The following is a 17,886-nucleotide window of genomic DNA, read 5'->3' on the forward strand; positions in this document are numbered from 1 at the left end:
GCATGGGCTGGTGGGCGAGCGGCAAGGTACAGCAGCTGGGGCAGGGTGGGTAGGGAAATACCTGTGACACGGTTCAAAGACATGGAGGAGGGGGGTGGTTATCCTATGGCCAGAGAGGACAGAGAGAGGCCGTTATCAAGAGGGAAGAAGGCCCTCGGAGCCATAGAGCTGAGCGGGTTAGGGGGAAGATCCCACCAGTCATGGCTGGAGTGGGGACAGGGCTTGGGCTGCCCTCCCTGGGGACACTGGTCCCACCAGGGCCAAAAAGAACTTACCTACCTACAAAGGAAGAGGGGGATGACTTGTGGCGCGTGCGTGTTCGCGGCGCAGAGGGTAGGGGCTCTGCTCAGGATTGGGTACAAGGAAAAAGGGATGTCCCTTACCCTCCAGATAGTTCCGAGCAATGAACTTGAGAAGCTCATCTAGCCCGATGACTGGAAGTGAGATCTTGAGGACCATGAGCCACTGGGTAAAGTCCAGGGCCCGGAGCTTGAAGATCATCTGGGAAGGGAACACAGCAGGCATCATGAATGACAAGTGCTTCCTCAGAAGGAAAGGGGGATCAGGGTGGCATGAACTACCACACCCTGTGAGCACCCTATGGATGCATGCTCTGCATGGGCTCCCTAGGGTAGAGGAGGAGTGATAGCTCACCGGCAGGGGGTCAACATAGAGGATGAGGAAGTGGAGGGACATGGACAGGCAGATGGAACCGAGAAGCCAGATGTTCACCCAGGGCGGCATCCGCAGTAGGGACTGGTTCTCAGACAGGCTATGACAAAGGCCAGGCAGATGAAGGGACGGGGAGACAAGAGAAAGATGTGGTAAGGCAGAGTGGAGGGAGGAGAGAGGTAGGGAGAACAAGAAAACGATTCGAGAAGGCAGATCAGAGCCCACCCAAGTGAACAGGACCTACCTGTTGAGGGCGTTGCACATCTCGATGGTCACCAACACAGACAAGGCCATGGTCATGGGCTCGGGGGCTTCAAAGACCTCGCAGTCCAGGCCATCAAATTCAGGGTTATGCTCAGTGCACTGCATGAAATGAGTCTACAAAGGAAGAGACAGAAGCCTGAGGTCCACAGAAGCCTTCAACATTGCCCTCCCAGGACCCACCTCTCCATCCTCCTCCCTACCAGTTGATGGTAGCTGACATGAGGCCCATCCTCTGCATACAAGAACCACCAGGCAGCTGCTCCCACAGTGGCTGCACCCACGTAGCCTGTGGTGGGAAGAAGAGAGGAGCTGGAGTCAGGAATGAGGAGTGGAGTATCAGGAGGGCCTCACATAGCTGGAGACAGCTGGCTAAGGAAGAGGCCCCTTCGGACAACTTGAATTGGGAAAAGTTGGTATCAGGGATGAGGTCAGTCCTAAGGACTGGGAAAGGTTGTTGAGTCCCTTCTTGCTCACCCCCAATTGCCATGTAGCGGAAAAAGAGCCAGCCACTGATAAGAGGCTCCTTGGGACTCCTGGGGGGACGGTCCATGATGTCCAGGTCAGGTGGGTTGAACCCCAGGGCAGTAGCAGGGAGCCCATCAGTCACCAAGTTCACCCATAGCAGCTGCACAGGGATCAAGGCCTCAGGCAGCCCCAAGGCTGCTGTCAAGAAGATACTGCCAGAGGAAGGAGGTCATATATTAATTTGTTTCAAGTCCCATGATCACCCGCCTCAGCCCTGTTTTTTTCTGGATGCCTGCCCTGGCTGCTCACCAGACCACCTCGCCCACATTGGAGGAAATGAGGTAGCGGATGAACTGCTTCATGTTGTTGTAGATGGCACGGCCTTCCTCCACGGCAGCCACAATGGTGGAGAAGTTATCATCAGCCAGTACCATCTCGGAGGCAGTCTTAGCCACAGCAGTACCAGATCCCATGGCAATGCCAATCTCCGCCTTCTTCAGAGCAGGGGCATCATTGACACCATCCCCTGTCTGAAGACAGAAGGAGAACGTGAGCAAGTCCAGATTCTAGATGCCTTGTATTTCCCCTCTCCAGATTCCATGCAGAAAGAGCCCATCCCCTCTGGGCATGCATGAGGACACTCAGAGCCTTGACCCAGGCAGCCCTCTGAGACTTCTCACCATGGCTGTGATCTCATCATAGGACTGCAGGTACTCCACAATCTTGGACTTATGTGAGGGCTCCACACGAGCGAAGCAGCAGGCGCGTCTGCAGGCTTCCCGCTGCTCAGCCAGGGGCAGATCATCAAACTCACGGCCAGTGTAGGCACGGTCTGCCACTTCCTCATTCTCCGAAAAGATGCCAATTCGTCGGCAGATGGCGATGGCGGTACCCTTGTTGTCCCCAGTGATCATGATCACTCGGATCCCGGCATCACGACACAGCTGGATAGAGCCTGTGACCTCCTTACGGGGTGGATCCAACATGCCCACCACACCAACAAACGTCAGGTCCATCTGGAAAGAGAGTGATGGGGACAGGTCAGGAAGGAATTTGGGACAGACAGGAGGAAGTTCAGAGGAAGATGGACAGTAATGTTGGTGAAGCTGGGGCCTGCTGCCTTGGGACCTGGTTTTTGGAAAACAGCAGGATCTTGGAAGCAAAGGGCCAGGAAATACTTTTCATTCCTTATAATGCCTGCATATACTGGCAATGCCAAGGCCTGCTCAGTCAGAAAGACTGAGCATACCTTTGATCCTAGCACTTAGGAGGCAATAGGCAGGTGGATCTCTGTGAATTCAAGGCCAGCCTGGTCTACAAAGCAAGTTCCCAGGGCTGTTACACTGAGGAAACCCTATCTCACAAAAACAAAAACAAAAAACAAAAAAAAATCCCTCTTGTTCTCTCTTGCTCTCTTTCTTTTCCCTCCCCCCACTCCCCATTCCCTTCCTCCCTTCTCTCCATGTGCATATGGCCGGCCTCTACTCCTCTACTCCCCCACCCCGTGTGTGTGTGTGTGTGTGTGTGTGTGTGTGTGTGTGTGTGTGCGCGCACACGCATGTGTCTTTGCCCCAACTACCCTCTTAACTCCCTCCCAATGCCCTGCATAAACTCTATTCTATACTAAAAAATAAAATAGGTACATAGATACAGACAGATAAACTGACTGACTATTTTTTTAAAAAAGGCTGGAACTGGGTGTGGTTCTGGCACTCAGGAGGTAAAGAAAAGTTCATGAGTTCGAGCTCAGGGCCAGCCCTGGCTACATTATAAAACCCTGTCTCAACAACAACTGCAACCAAGAAAGAAAAGGAAAGGAAAAACTACATGTTAGTGAGGTAGTTTGTGTCTCCTGGCAGAGCCCTCCCTGGTTTGTCACTGTGAGCACACCCTGTTACCTGCCAGGCCACAGTCTCCCTCTATAAATGCTGGCAGAGCTCTGGGGCTGTTCAGAGTCCACAGCAGGAAGTGCATCAGTTGCCTCGAAACAAGTTCAGACACTGCACTGGGTGACAATGATTCCCTTCTGATGCTCAGTGTCACCAGTCCAACTGGGGCAGAGCACACCTGCCTGCACTGGGTTCCAGCCCCCAGCACCATGGGCAGCACTGGACTAAATGATCCTGTCTTCTTTTCTTGCCTTTTGTTTTCATAGTAGTTTTTGAAACGGGGTCTTGCTTGTGAAGTTGGCCTATCTCAGCCTATTGGGCTAGATGTTTCATGAAACTGTCTTAATGCCTTGGTGATTTGGGGATCCATAGGACAGCCATTAGTTTGACCCACTAGGGGATGAGAATCCTAGCAGCAGGCAAGAGGGAGCTATCGGGAAAACACAAGTCCTTGGACAAAAAGCCCTTTACTGGCTCACCTCATACTCCATGAACTTGGCTGAGTCATCCAGAACCATTTCCTCCCGTTTGGGGGGTGTGTCCCGGGTGGCCAGTGCCAGGCACCGTAGGGTATCCCGACCAGTACCCCACTCCTTGATCACCGACATGATCTTCTCCTTCACAGGGCCTGTCAGTGGCACACGGGTTGTGCCAACACGCACATAGTTACAGCGGTCAATGACGCCCTCAGGGGCACCCTAGAAAACCAGAACAGCATTCAGAGATCCTTGCCTGCCTTCCAGGGTTCGGAGAGCAGGCATAGGAAAGGGTCCTAGTGTTAGAGAGAAAAGGCTCCTGACCTTGACAAACATCTTGTTGCCTACAGCAGCCCGTGAAGACTTGGCTGGGGAGCAGTAGACAGACATAGACTTCCTGTCTCGGGAAAATTCCAGGGTGAATTCCTTCTTCATTAGTTGGCGGATCACCTGGGAGGCAGAGACCAGATCACTTTAAAACAGCCCCCAAAGCATCTATGGCAGGGTAAACTCCACGCTGAGGCTGGGCCTAAAGCAAAGTCTGCTACAGACAGGCAAACCTAGAAGTCCTGGACTGGAGCCTACCATTTTTGAAGGTGGGCTGTTTGACTTTCATTTTTGTAGTGCTGAGGCTAGACCTCATGGTTCATCCATGCCAGGCAGGTGCACTACCTCTGAGCCACACCCAAAGATCAAGTGTCCAGTTTAAAGCACATCAGAAACAGAGTGGCATTGCACGTTGCTGCCCAACAGAACATTCAGTGAGCAAAGAAATGTACAATCTGTTTCCGTCGGATATGGTGGCAGTGGGAAATGTGGCCAGTGTGGCCGAGACTCTTGAAACAGGGTCTCCAGGTTGGCATTGAACTAACTTACCATAATTCTCCTGCCTCTGCTTCCCAAGCACCTCTGTTTAATTTGAATTTAAACGACACATGAATTACTAGACAGTGTAGGCTTAGTAGTACCAAGCACACAGTGAAAAACAAGTAGAGCCAAGGCCCAGCATGGCTCAGCATGACTTACACCTATAAAGCCAGCACCTGCATACTAAAGCTACAGTAGTGATGTGAGTTCAAGACCAATCCGGCCTGTGCAGCCCAGCTTTATCTCAAAACAAAACAAAGTGAAAGAAAATAATGACAGCCTTTATTTACCAACTATATTGCAGATGGGACTAAGGCTCTTGCTCAGTAGTAAAGTGCCAACCTAGCATGTGAGATACATAGATACATAGAGGCTTGGGGGCTCAGGCCCAGTATCACATACAGATAGATATATAGATACATAGATGATACATAGATACATAGATACATAGACAATACATAGATGATATATACATAGATACATAGATACATAGATGATACATGGATACATAGATGATACATACATAGATACATAGATGATACATAGGTGATACAAAGATAGATACATAGATACATAAATGATACATAGATACATAAATGATACATAGATACATAGATGATACATAGATGATACATAGATACATAGATAGATACATAGATACATAGATGATACATAGATACAAAGATGATAGATAGGTAGATAGATAGATAGATAGATAGATAGATAGATAGATAGATAGATAGATAGATAGACATACAAACCCTCCACAGAATCAACTAGAAATAACAAGAGCCAAGGAGGTAGCATTTGCCTATCAGGCATAAAGCTTAATCCTTAACACTGAAAAAAAAATAGTTTTACTCTTTTGTGATATTAAAGCAGACATAGTGGAAAAAGCATTTGGGACACAACCTGATGACTATGAAAGCCTGAGTTGGATTCTAGAACCACAGTGAAAGATAAGAAACAATTCCCAAAAGTTCTCCAACCTCCACATACACACCACAGTACCTGAGCTCCGCACTACATATCGTAACCCTCACTGCACACAAATGCAGAACAATAAGCAAAGCAGCGTGTATGTCTCACACATACAAGGGAGCTTTTAAATTAATTTAAAAAATGATTTTTGTAAAGGAAAGAAATAAGGCTGGAGATATGGTTCAGTGGTTGAGAGCACTGGCTGCTCTTCCAAAGGACCCCCCTCATGGCAGCTCACATCTGTCTGTAACTCCAGTTCATGGCATTTGACACACTCACACAGACATATGGAGACAGAACGCCAATGCAACTAAAATTTAAAAAGAAAAAAAAAAAAGGCAGTGGTGGTGGATGCCTTTAATCCCAGCACTCAGGAGAGGAAGGCTGCCAAATCTCTGAGGTCATGGCCAACCTGATCTACAGAGTGAGCTTCAGGACAGCCAGGCTTCACAGAGAAAACCTTGTCTTGAAAAAACCAAAAGGCAAAAAAAAAAAAAAAAAAAAAAAAAAAATTTGCCTAGCACATGTACGTTTCTGGCTTCCATCTCCCAGGACCAATGATGAAATGGAGAGATAGAGGGAAGCCAACCATGCAGGTACATACTCTTAATGCCAACTCTTAAAGACTGAGGCAGGAGGATGTCAAGAAAGAGAGGTAGCATTATATTCACGAGACCAGCAAGTGGTCACAGCAAAAGCCCAGTGAGTGAAAGCACTGACCCTGTCCCCTGGAGAAGACCTCACTACCCTGTGGGATAGATGGCTGCACAGCCCAGAACCCACACCAAGACCAAGGACGAAGACCAAGGTACCATGGCTAAAGTTAGGGCCAGCCCAGCAAGTGGCACCATGGCTTCTGTCCAGCTCTGTCCAATCTTGGGTCACATCAGGAGGAAGTGACATCCCAGGGTATTGTAACCAGACAGCACTAGCTATATTAATATGGGGAAAGGGTATTTTAACCGAGCTCAGCCTAGATTGAAAAAGCAGTGGGTAAAGCCATTGGGGCCCTACCTAGTTGGGGTCCCAGCACAGACACAAGGTTTTATCTGTCTGGGTCAGCATGACTCTTGGGGCTAGGCCTACGGAGGGGTGTCCCAACTCACCGAGTTGCAGGCATTAGCCCGCTCCACTTTGGAGAGGCTTCTCACTTCCGTGTTGAACACATTCATCTTCTCCACCAAGGTGGTGAGGGCTGTCTCGGTGGCCTCGCCCACCTTCTCATAGACACCTTTGGTCTGAAACGGAAGAGGAGAAAGAGGAAGTATATGCCTGGATTCCCTGTCCCCTGTCCTCAACCAACACACACATCTTTGTTTGGATGAAACAAGAAGAAGCCAGCCAACCACTCCCTTCTTGCCTTTACATTTGCTTCCTAAGATGCCTTCCTCTGGATTGCCCAGGAAGGAAGCGTGGACTCTGAGCAGTAGGAATAGAAGGGGTAAGCCTTTGGGGCGTGGGATAGAATGGAAGGTTACCTCATTAAAGTCCAAGGAGGAGTCATTGCAGAGGGCACAGATGGTAGCAAGTTCCACCAGCCCGTCATACTGCCCTGCTCGGACTGGCTTATCATTCTTCAAACTGGCAGCAAGGTAGAGAGGAAGGCAGGAGAGAAACAATGGAGAACAGAGCATGAGATGCAGAGAGAAGCAGACAGGCATCCGGAAGGAGAGGTGGAGGATGAGGTGAGAGAGACCAAGCTTGCAAAAGTAGGGGGAGAAGGAAGGGGAAACTAATAGATCGTTCCGTGGGAGAGACATGGGGGTGGGGGTATGCACACAGTACTAAGGAAACTCCTGGATGACTTACACTTCTCCCTCAGGAGCATAAGTAGAGCCAGTGATGGAGAACTCGTTCAGTGAGCAGATATCCCCATCCACTTTGTCAATGATGAACATCTGCAGGGGAGAGGGACCACACAAATATTCCACATCCCCACCCCTGAGCATAGGCACCCCTAAGTCCAGACTAAGCAACTCTCCAAGCATTTCCCCCCAATTCCTTTCTCCTTGACCTCTCTGTACTGTTCCCTGTCACTTCTTGTATTGCAATAATTCTTCATGCTCTTCATCAGCTGCCTTTTAAAAAAACGCTACTGAACTGGCTGGTGGTGGTGCAAGGCTTTAGTCCCAGCTCTTGGGAGACAAAGGTAGGTGGACCTCTGAGTCTAGGCCAGCTTGGTCTACAGAGCTAGATCCAGGACATTGAGGAATGCATGGAGAAACATTGTCTCAACAAAATAAAACAACACCACAGTTCCTGTGGCTACTATGCTAGACCTTCCTCAGGTCAGTCCACAGATTTGCTTAACTGGTGTGGTGGAACTGGGGCCAAGTGCACCTGGGAGCAGCAGCTCAATTTACTGCTCTCGCCACCATCGACACGGGGTCAGGACTTCCTGCAGGAAGAGCTAAAAGTGCGGGTTCTTTTGCTATGACATTGTGCCTTAACTTATTTTTATAGGAGGACAAGAGCCACGTCCCACAAGCCTGTGTCTGGCCATGAAGCCTATGTGTTAGAGAAGTGGAGGACATGATGTTCAGGCTAGCAACTCCTTCCGCCCACACTGTCCACTTCACCTCCATCCCACTAGAAACTCTTTGGTCTTCACCTCTTAAATATTTTATCTACTTCCTTATTTTTGTTCATTTACTTTTTGAAACAGGGTCTCTCCTGGAACTTACAAGACTGGCCTTAAACTCCTGGCAGTTCTCCTGTGTCAGGCATGATTACTTACACCAGGCATTCATTCATTCATCCATCCATTCATTTCTGTAATGCTGGGGCTAGAACAGAGGATCTCGTGCATACTAGGCTAGCACTCTACCACTGAACTAAAGCCTCAGCCCTACAGAAAAGCCATTTTATTCCACAGAACTCTGTTTAGAGCAGGGAAAGAGGCATCGATGGACAACACCTAAAAGAGCCCTTGAAGCCCAACATAGTAGCATAGGCCAGCAATCCCAGCTCTTGAGAAATGGAGGCAAGAGAATTAGGAGTTCAATGCCAGCCTCATCCTGGGCTGCATACTACCTTATCATGGAAAGACAGGGAAAGAGGGAGGGAGGATATTCTTATATGACAAAAAAAAAGTCAAATTTCTCTCTTTTTTCCCCTGATGTGTATCATTTCCTTCCCTCATGGTGAAAGAAGAGAATGGATGCACACACACTCGCTCTTAAATAAATAAATAAATAAATAAGTCCAGGCAGTGGTGGCACACACCTTTAATCCCATCACTTGGGAGTCAAAGGCAGGCAGATCTCTAAGTTCAAGGCTAACCTGGTCTACAGAGTGAGTTCCAGGACAGTCAGGGCCACACAGACAAGCCCTGTCTAGAAAAACAAAAATAAACAAAAAACAAGTGAACAAAAAAATTAATAATTAAAATAAAATAAATAAAGGTTTTTAAATTTTGTAAAGAAATGCTGTTCAGAACTAGCATGGTCAGACTTGCTGGCCCTGTCGTGTGGTGGCCACTGCGGGTAGGGGGTATGCTGGCTGCACAGACAGAAGTTACAAGAAGTTAGAGCCACACATACTTGGTCTTGGAACTCAATTCTGCTGCCCTCCCACCCCCCAGACCAAAAAAAAAATCTCACTGTTGCTAGGCAACATTACATTGAACTCATCAATGTAAGTGATCCATGTACCCCAATCTCCCAAGTACTTGGGACTCCAGATACATGAGGCAAGCTCTGGCTGACCTTTAAATACGCATGCAGGGCAGGCCACAGGCACAATGCTCCTGCCGTCACCTCCTGAGAACAGGAATTCCAGGCATGCAATGTGTGGCTCTGCTATTTATAAACTTGATATCTTTTGGTGGACCCCTAAATCTCCCTAAACCTCAGTTTACTTTCCTGAAAACTAAGGTTAAAGAGAATATCCCTGAATGGGCTGGTGTGAAGATCAGAGAGACACTCGGCCAAGGGACCATGCTGTTGTGCTTGGGTTTTTTGGGTTTGGGGGGGAGGGATTTGTTTGTTTGTATCAGCCTGACACAAATCAGAGTCACCTGAGAAGAGGAGACTCAACTGAGGAATTGTCTCCATCAGATTGGCCTATAGGGACATTAATGACTGATGTGAAAGGGCTCAGACCACTGTGGGCAGGGCCTCCCCAGGCAGGGTTCCTGGGGTGTATTAAGGACGCAGGCTAAGCAAGCCAGTAAGCACTGCTCCCTGCCCCTCCACAGTATCTGCTTCGAGCTCTTAGCTTGAGTTCCTGCCTCGACTTTCCTCAATGATAGACCATAAGCTATAAGAAATAAACCCTCTCCTCCCAAAGCTGCTTTTAGTCATGGTGTTTATCATAGCCACAAAGAACAACCCAGTGGACATCGTTCCTCCATGGTTCCTGTCTCTGCTCCTACCCGAGTTTCTGCCCTGACTTCCCTAAATGACGGTCTGTGATGGGGACTTGTGAGCCAAATAAACCCTCAACTCCCCCAAGTTGGTTTCAGAGTTTTAGAAAAGGAACAGAAGGCAAACTAATACAGCTCTTCCCCTGATCAAAGGGTGGCACTTAATCTACCCTCTGACATCTCCCAGGTCATGCTAAGAAGCCCATCTTGAGAGGGCACATGTAACCCCCAGGAAGGCTCCAATCTGTCATACGGCCTATGCTTCTCCTGACCTTGCAAACTGACATCTGGTTGGTGGTGAGGGTCCCTGTTTTGTCAGAACAGATGACAGAGGTACAGCCCAGGGTCTCCACAGAGGGCAAACTCCTCACGATGGCGTTCTTCTTTGCCATCCGGCGGGTACCCAAGGCCAAGCAGGTGGTGATGACAGCAGGAAGCCCTATAGGGACAGAGATATCGTGAGTGAACAAAGCAGGAGGAGCAAGGCCTACTATGGCTGCTATGTAACAGCCACCAGAGCTACCAGGTCTTTTTTTTAAATTTTTTTATTTTTTATTTATTTATTTGTTGTATGTACATACACTGTCACTGTATTCAGACACTCCAGAAGAGGGCATCAGATCCCATTACAGATGGCTGTGAGCCACCATGTGGTTGCTGAGAATTGAACTCAGAACCTCTGGAAGAGCAGTGTTCTTAACCGCTGAGCCATCTCTTCAACCGCTATCAAGTTTTTGTTCATGGGCCCCATCATAGTTATTTTATCTGGAAATACTCTTTGTGGTGAGATAGCAGATGAGCAAGGAATGACTGCTTACCTTCTGGGATGGCTGCCACAGCCAAGGCTACAGCAATCTTGAAGTAGTAAATGGCCCCCCGGAACCAGGAGCCCCCATGGACAGGGTCGTTGAAGTGACCAATGTTGATAAGCCAGACAGCCACACAGATGAGAGAGATGACCTTGGACAGCTGTTCCCCAAACTCATCAAGCTTCTGCTGAAGCGGGGTCTTGTCCTGCTCAGTGGCAGCCATTTGGTCTCGGATCTTGCCAATCTCAGTACTCACACCAGTGGTGGCCACGATGCCTACGGCCTTGCCGGCTGCAATGTTGGTACCCTGGGAAGGGAAGGGAAGGAAGGGTTAAGTCGGGCAAAAGATGGTCCCCATTGCCACAGGTTAGGAGCCTCATTTCCTCTTCCTCTGCTATGACTCCCTCCTACACCCAGGTCCTCTGGCCGAGTATATGACTGCTTACCGAGAAGAGCATGTTCTTCTTGTCCTGGTTGACAGCTCGGGGATCAGGGACAGGGTCTGTGTGCTTGATGACAGATACAGACTCTCCTGTGGAGAAAGGGCCAAAGAGTTTTCGGGTGTTGCTGTGCGCCTCTCCTTAACATCCTGACCCCTCCCAATCAGCAAGCAAGCTCTCCAGGAGAGGTCTTGCCTCTGGAGGAAGGTGCTTGGGACAAGTAGGAAGTCCATTGCCTTAGAGTTAAAAGACACTGAGCAAGCCCAGCGCGCTGCGGAGTTTTGATAACTTGACTTCCATTTGCTCCCCAGGGCCTGGTGGGAACCAAATAAGCAGTGTGTGTGGAGTACCCGTCTACCCCATAGCACGTTCCTGGGAAACAGAAGTCCTTACTACCCTTGTGCTCTCCCCACCAAGGACGACGGCTCAGATCCTCCCGCTGTGGGCTCAGTTTGCACTGTTTTCCTCCCAGAGTTTAAAGTGTATCCAAAGTCCACATTGTATCCCAGAATCCCTCATTTGAGGGCTTTTCTCTGGGACATTGGAGAAGATAAGGCAATTTGTGGCAGGGTTGCACTCCTAGGTCAGTATACAAGGTGTAGGGCAAAGGCTACATGGAGTGTAGTCAAACCTCCTCTCCCATGCCCCTGTGACAGGATGAAGCCCACCCCACACTGATAATGCTACCATAGAACCAGAAAGCGGTCCTACTGCAGGATGCCCTCTTTCATCCAACCAAGATCTGTTCTCTGTCTACCTAGCCCCTCTCTCATTATGCTCTCCCACGGAGCCAGCCTACCTGTCAGGATGGACTGGTCGACCCGGAGGGTGGTGGATTTGATGGAGAGGATTCGGATGTCTGCAGGGACTTTGTCCCCAACTGGAGAGAGAGGAGTGAGTTCAGCTGGGAGCAGAGCTTACTTTCACCACAACCTCTGTCTCCTCCCCTTCATCTGCCCTTTCGTTCCTACAGCAAGCATCCAGCCCTGCCTTGCATAGGCCTCCAGCCCAAGATTTCCCATCCTGCTCTACCCCTGCCCTAGATGATACTATCCCATGGTCCGCCATTAAACGCCTGTCTCCCCACCAGCTGTGAGCCTGTGAAGGAAGCCCCAGAATTCCTGGTGTGTCGTGTGTGCTCACTAAATGTAATCTCATTAGCCGAAAGGGCCATTAGGGACAAGTCAGCTCAAACTGGGAAAGAGAAGCCAGAGAAAGGTAAAGAAGGAAACACAATGATGAGGGTAACTCAGAGGATCAGAGAGTGAGGCTGAGAAAATCCAGGCCAAGTGAGGATGACCGGTGCCTGAAGCTGCAGAGCGCACAGAGGGAGGGACGAGTGGAGGTAGCATTCCCGACAGCAATTCAGGGCTTCACAGACAGGGACTGGGAAGCCAGACTCTGAAAGCCCCACCTTGGGAGGTGCTTGAGGAGGACACTCTGACAGATTTAGAGACCTTTTGGGGGACATGCACCCCTCCTCAGGTCTCTGCCTAAAGCCACCTTAGTCCCATGGGTGGAACTGGGGCAAAGTTCACTTGCTTTCCTTTCTCTTGGTTTCTAAGGTCCCTCCTCCAGTGCCAAAGGAAGCAGGAGGAGGGAGGAGGTCAGCAATGGAGTTAGACTGACACACTCGTCACTGAAGCCCAGGTGGTATTTTTAGACATTCATGGCACTGACTCCAAACTGTCACCACAGCAGAACTGCCCTGTAATGGAGCTGAGGGGTCTTCAGCCCACCAGCTTTCCACCCTGTGCTTCTCCTGGTGTTGACATGGTATAGAAGGTGACACAGCATGAGGGACAGAAGCTTAGAAATACACATTCACTAAGCTAGGGACCAAGAGAGGTGGAAAGTCCTACTCAGGGCAAATATAAAAAGCGCTGAGGGGGGCAGAATCCTAGTAATCTTAGCTACCCAGCCTCACCCCTCCCTGAGCGGCATTAAGTGTCCCTGAGGGGGCAGGGCCCTCCTTGAGCGCCCTCCTCATAGGTCCCGTGCTCCTAGCCCGGAGAGAACTAGGAGTTACCCTTACATGGTGGTTGGGGTAGTCATCCACCCCCACCCCCACCTCACTCCCTTCTACTCTCATTCCTTCCCCTTTGAGAGGCCTCAAGGACACTAGGGGTCAAGACTGAAAGCTTACCACTGGTGGGTGGAAGGAGAGGAGAGCCAGGCCCAGGAAGGGGTGGAGATGGGGACATTGGCAGGGACTGGCTTCCACCTGTTGCTTGCAAGTGTTGGTTGAGGGGAGGGGGGACAGGGGTCTGTCTGCTGCCTCAGGGAAAGGACTAGCTGTTCCTATTGAGACTCTAGTGGGGAGGGGTGCTGTGGCCTGCGTGTCCTGGAGTGACCCCTGAGGAGTCTGGGAAGGAGAAGCAAAGCACCATCCTCATAGACAGCAAGAGTAGGGCTGACAGGTCCTCTGACAGGCCTGCCTTTCTGGACCATCCATACCAGCACTCACCAGCCACCTCCACAATGTCCCCAGGGACGATGTCCCGAGCCTTGATCCTTTGCACTGACTTTCGGTCAGCCCGATAGACCTTCCCCATCTCGGGTTCATATTCCTTCAGCGCCTCGATGGCATTCTCTGCATTCCGTTCCTGAGGAGGAGAGCAGACAAGATCAGAGTCAGAAAGAAGGTCCTGAAATAGCAAGAGACTGGTCTGTGTACATGCAGGAAAGGTGAGGGACAGACAGATGGAGGAAGAAGGATTGGGGTCCTAGCAGAAATAGGGATATTGGAGAAAAGACTGGCTTAGGCAGGTCCGGTTACAGGAGGGGTGGACAGAACCCACAGAGAGCAGGAGTGTGTTTGTTGTAGGAAATGTCATGGTGGCTAAAAACAAGTGAGAGGGGTTTGGGCTGAAACGAACGGAATTTTAAAAAGAAAAACACAACGAACAAAACAGAAAGCAAGAGACAAGCAAAGTGGTCATGTGAGTGGAAATGGAAATCAACCAGTAATTTACAGAGTGCCTACCATGTGCCATGAACTTCCAGTTCTTTTTTAATTGCATCAAGCCTGAAGAACACGGTTTTATGAGTCCTGTTTCTTCCTTTTCTCTTTCTTCCTTTCTTCCTTCCTTCCTTTCTTTCTTCCTTTCTTTCTTTCCTTTTTTTTTTTTTTTGGTTCTTTTTTTTTTTTTTTTACGGAGCTGGGGACCGAACCCAGGGCCTTGCGCTTCCTAGGCAAGCGCTCTACCACTAAGCTAAATCCCCAACCCCTCTTTCCTTCTTCTTTTCTTCCTTCCTTCCTTCCTTCCTTCCTTCCTTCCTTCCTCCCTCCCTTCCTTCTTCCCTCCCTTCTTTCCTTCCTCCCTCCCCCTCCCTTCCTTCCTTCCTTCCTTCCTTTCTTCCTTTTAAGTCAGGGGCTCATTATACAGCCCTGCCTGACCTGGAACCCTCTTTGTAGACCAGGTGAGCCTCAAATTCACAGAGATCTGCCTGCCTCTGCCCCTGCAATTGTGGGATTGAGGGTGTGTGCCACCACATCTGACTTTGCCCTTTCCTTTCTCTTTGTACTGGGGTTATAAGTGTGTGCCCACCTTGCCTAGCTTCACACTGTAGTCCCCGCTAGCCTAGAAGTAAAGAGACCCCTGCCTCTGCCTCTGGGGTGCTGCAGGGCTGTGCCACTACCCTTAGCTTACTAGCCTTGTTTCACAAGTGAGGAAACAGGCTTAGGGACGTGGTCACATGTAAGCAAATGATCCCTCGGCTCTTTCCAACACCCTCTACCATTCCCAAGCAGGATGAGAAGACCAGAAGAGTGGGCAAGGCCAGGGGAATATTGGAGGAGGCTGGAAGGAAATGTGGCCCCTTGCTCAGTGTTGAGACAGGAGGTGGGAGGAGGGGTCAAAACTAACCTGCCAAACCCCCACAATGGCGTTGGCAATGAGGATCAAGAGAATGACAAAAGGCTCCACAAAGGCAGTGACAGTTTCCTCACCTTCCTCAAACCAGGCCAGCACCTGAGAGGGGGAGGGAGAATAAACGGATGATAACAAAGCCCCTAAATGACAAAAGGAATTGGAAGGTTTTTGAAGGTGGCTGCAGAAGTCAGATGGTGGACAAGAGCTAAGGGGCCTGTGGCATGCTGAAGCCCCACTTAAACATGAGGCTCTTCCCTTTGCCACAGGGCCCCAAGCACACAGACCCAGCCATCCTTGTGATTTTGTGCAGATTGGTGATGCAGCCACACACACTTGGGGATTACCTGGGACAGCTTTCGGGTTTCCCTGAGCAAATTGTTGGCTTGTAAGCAAACCTCTGGGGACACCCAGGGTCAACCAACCCTACAGCCACAACCATCCCACAGGACCCAAGCCCAATAGGAAAATCCCTACGGTTCTGGAAGGGCCCAGCCCACCCACAGCCCTCCCTTACCACCAAGGCATGGAAGCTCCGATTTCATGAGAGAACAGGAGGGAGGTAGGGTTACAGGCCTCCTGCACCCACCCCACCCCAGCTGTTACGACTGCCAGACAGCAGCCACAGGCAAATGTCAAGGAGCAAATCTGAGGAGAGAGAAGGGAGCTCTGCCAGCTTAGGCCCAGGAGCGCACGGGGCCTACACAGTATTGGTTTTGTTTGTTTGTTTGGTTCTTGTTTTTGTTTTCTCTCCTAGGTCTTATTTTCCAACTAGGATGCTAAAGAACTTCTAAAATGCAAGATGGACTGCTGGAATGAAGGGTGACAAGCAGCCAGCAGCGTGGGCTATGAATACTGGAGCTGAAACAAGGGGATGGGGTAGCCTGAGGCTCTGAGGGAACGGGAGACACCAAGAGGTAAGGATGAATAAGGCTGGATAAAGAGAAGTAGGCACGAAGCTCCAGGCCTAATGGAAGTAGGATGTGGTAGAGCCTGGAGACAGTTGAGGGGTGGGGTGTGGAAGGTTAGAAGGTCTGGAGACCACACTGGCAGTCGCCCTTGTACCAAAGCACATTCTCCACTCCTCTAAGCAGGTCTTTCTTTTTTTAGTCAATCAGCATCACAAGCTGGAGAGGGCAGGGCAGGATTGATGAAGCAGAGTAGGGAGCAACCAGGACAGGCAGGGAGTGATGATGGCCCCACAGTAGACATGGCAGCCCTTATTGAAGCCGGAGCCCTATGCTTAGGGGGGGTAACCTGAGCTCTTGAAGCCCTTGAAGCTGGGAGGGTGGCTTAGCTTCAGTGTTTTGGCTGAGAACACTCTCAAGGCTTAAAATAAAACCTCTCTGCTGGGGAGGAAGCAAATCAGCACCCCACCCCCAGCTCCAGCGTGGAAAACAGGGTGTTTAGGGTTTGGACCAGGGCATCCAGGATGGTAAGAGCCACAGGCAGACCCCAAGCCTCGTGTCATTCTTCAGACAGTACTCACAAAGGAAATGCAGGCAGCCAGGAGGAGAATCCGCACCAGCAGGTCTTCGAACTGCTCTACCACCAACTCCCACAGAGACTTGCCTGGGAGAGGCAAGAAGAGGAGTTCCAGGGGTTAAGGTCCAAACGATGAGTGTCTGCAGCTCTGGATGGGCTGGGGCCCAGAGTCTAGAGTGCCCTGGTCCTCTAAGTTGATGGGCAGCCCAGCTTGGCATGAGAGAAAGGGATGAAACAGCCAAAAAGGCTCTTCAAATCTGTGGCAACTGTTCCAGGGCAGGAGGCCTCAGGGAAAGTGTCTGGAGACTTTTGACACTAAATTTTGAGAAAGGGCCTCTGTCGTTTGGGTAAAGGCTATGGGTCTCAGTAAGGAGAAGGCAGGGAGTTGGGAATGAGGCACACAGGAGGGCCCCGGGTAACTTACCTTCCTCAGCAGGGAGCTCTACCCAGGGAAAAAAGAAGAAAAGAACAAATTCAGTGGGGGCCCAGCTTCATGTCCCCCAGCACCCCAAACTCTGTGGTTAACATAAGGGAATCAAAAGGGCATCCCATGAGGCTCAAGGTCACATTGAACCTCCCCAAACTCCAGATTTTAGAACTTTTCTTTAGTATCCTCCTCCTCCTACAGGAAAACAGACCACTGCCCTACTTGATCGTACACACCCGGAAGAAGCAGCTCCCACTGGTAGGGGTAGGAAGGCAGCCATACCAGCTTCTCCTCTGAGGGATACTTACCATTGGGGCCGTATTTTTCCAGATGCCGCTTAACTTGGTCTGGGGTAAGGCCTGTGGTCTCGCTCACCCCAAAATAGGACAAACATTCCTCTGTGGACTTGGAGTGTGCGGCCTCCATTCTGCTCCCTTCTTGGGGGCCAGGGGGTGATGTATTCCTTCTTAGGGGCCTCTCACTTGTGGGGGGACTTCTTCAGTGTATCCACCTGCCTGTTAACCTGGGCTCCTTCCTTTTTCTTGCTTGCCCCCCCAGATTCTTCTCCTTTCCACGAAGTTCTGACCCCAGTCCTACTTGTGCAGCCGGCCACCCCCCCAGCCCCCAGCTGGTCCTTATGAGGGAGTGGGGGGGCAGGCTCCCCCTTCCCCCAGGTCAGGGATTGGCTGGCTGAGACCCCAGCAGGAGGGGTCAAGAGAGAGAGAGGTTTCTGCTGACAGAGAGGAACAGTGGGGCTGCAGCCTGAGGTGTCACTCATAAGGGACGCAAAGGTGGCCCTGGCCCCAGAGGGGAGGGGGAGTAAAGTCACTTTCTATTATCTGCTGCTGACCCCACCCCCAGTTGCCTCAACTT

The 17,886-nt window shown here is 50.3% G+C and overlaps 1 protein-coding gene across 1 annotated transcript in view; it reads right to left on the reverse strand.

Annotated features, from left to right (window-relative positions):
* Positions 1 to 17,603, reverse strand: part of Atp2a1 (ATPase sarcoplasmic/endoplasmic reticulum Ca2+ transporting 1) — an 18,213-nt gene extending 610 nt beyond the window's left edge. The window contains exons 1-22 of the mRNA NM_058213.2: positions 17,322 to 17,603; positions 17,011 to 17,028; positions 16,591 to 16,673; positions 15,099 to 15,203; positions 13,697 to 13,835; positions 12,029 to 12,109; positions 11,236 to 11,321; positions 10,799 to 11,096; positions 10,253 to 10,419; positions 7,424 to 7,512; positions 7,093 to 7,195; positions 6,721 to 6,852; positions 4,091 to 4,216; positions 3,770 to 3,988; positions 2,082 to 2,417; positions 1,711 to 1,931; positions 1,411 to 1,613; positions 1,137 to 1,222; positions 917 to 1,050; positions 655 to 772; positions 384 to 501; positions 62 to 103 (exon numbers count right to left, since the gene is read on the reverse strand). Of these exons, the coding sequence (NP_478120.1) occupies positions 99 to 103; positions 384 to 501; positions 655 to 772; positions 917 to 1,050; positions 1,137 to 1,222; positions 1,411 to 1,613; positions 1,711 to 1,931; positions 2,082 to 2,417; positions 3,770 to 3,988; positions 4,091 to 4,216; positions 6,721 to 6,852; positions 7,093 to 7,195; positions 7,424 to 7,512; positions 10,253 to 10,419; positions 10,799 to 11,096; positions 11,236 to 11,321; positions 12,029 to 12,109; positions 13,697 to 13,835; positions 15,099 to 15,203; positions 16,591 to 16,673; positions 17,011 to 17,028; positions 17,322 to 17,439 (2,985 nt within the window). The 5' untranslated portion in view covers positions 17,440 to 17,603 and the 3' untranslated portion in view covers positions 62 to 98. The remainder of the gene's footprint in view (positions 1 to 61; positions 104 to 383; positions 502 to 654; positions 773 to 916; positions 1,051 to 1,136; positions 1,223 to 1,410; positions 1,614 to 1,710; positions 1,932 to 2,081; positions 2,418 to 3,769; positions 3,989 to 4,090; positions 4,217 to 6,720; positions 6,853 to 7,092; positions 7,196 to 7,423; positions 7,513 to 10,252; positions 10,420 to 10,798; positions 11,097 to 11,235; positions 11,322 to 12,028; positions 12,110 to 13,696; positions 13,836 to 15,098; positions 15,204 to 16,590; positions 16,674 to 17,010; positions 17,029 to 17,321) is intronic.
* Positions 17,604 to 17,886: the final 283 nt, after the last annotated feature.

Source organism: Rattus norvegicus, chromosome 1 (assembly GCF_036323735.1).
Source record: "Rattus norvegicus strain BN/NHsdMcwi chromosome 1, GRCr8, whole genome shotgun sequence".
Lineage (NCBI taxonomy): Eukaryota > Metazoa > Chordata > Mammalia > Rodentia > Muridae > Rattus > Rattus norvegicus.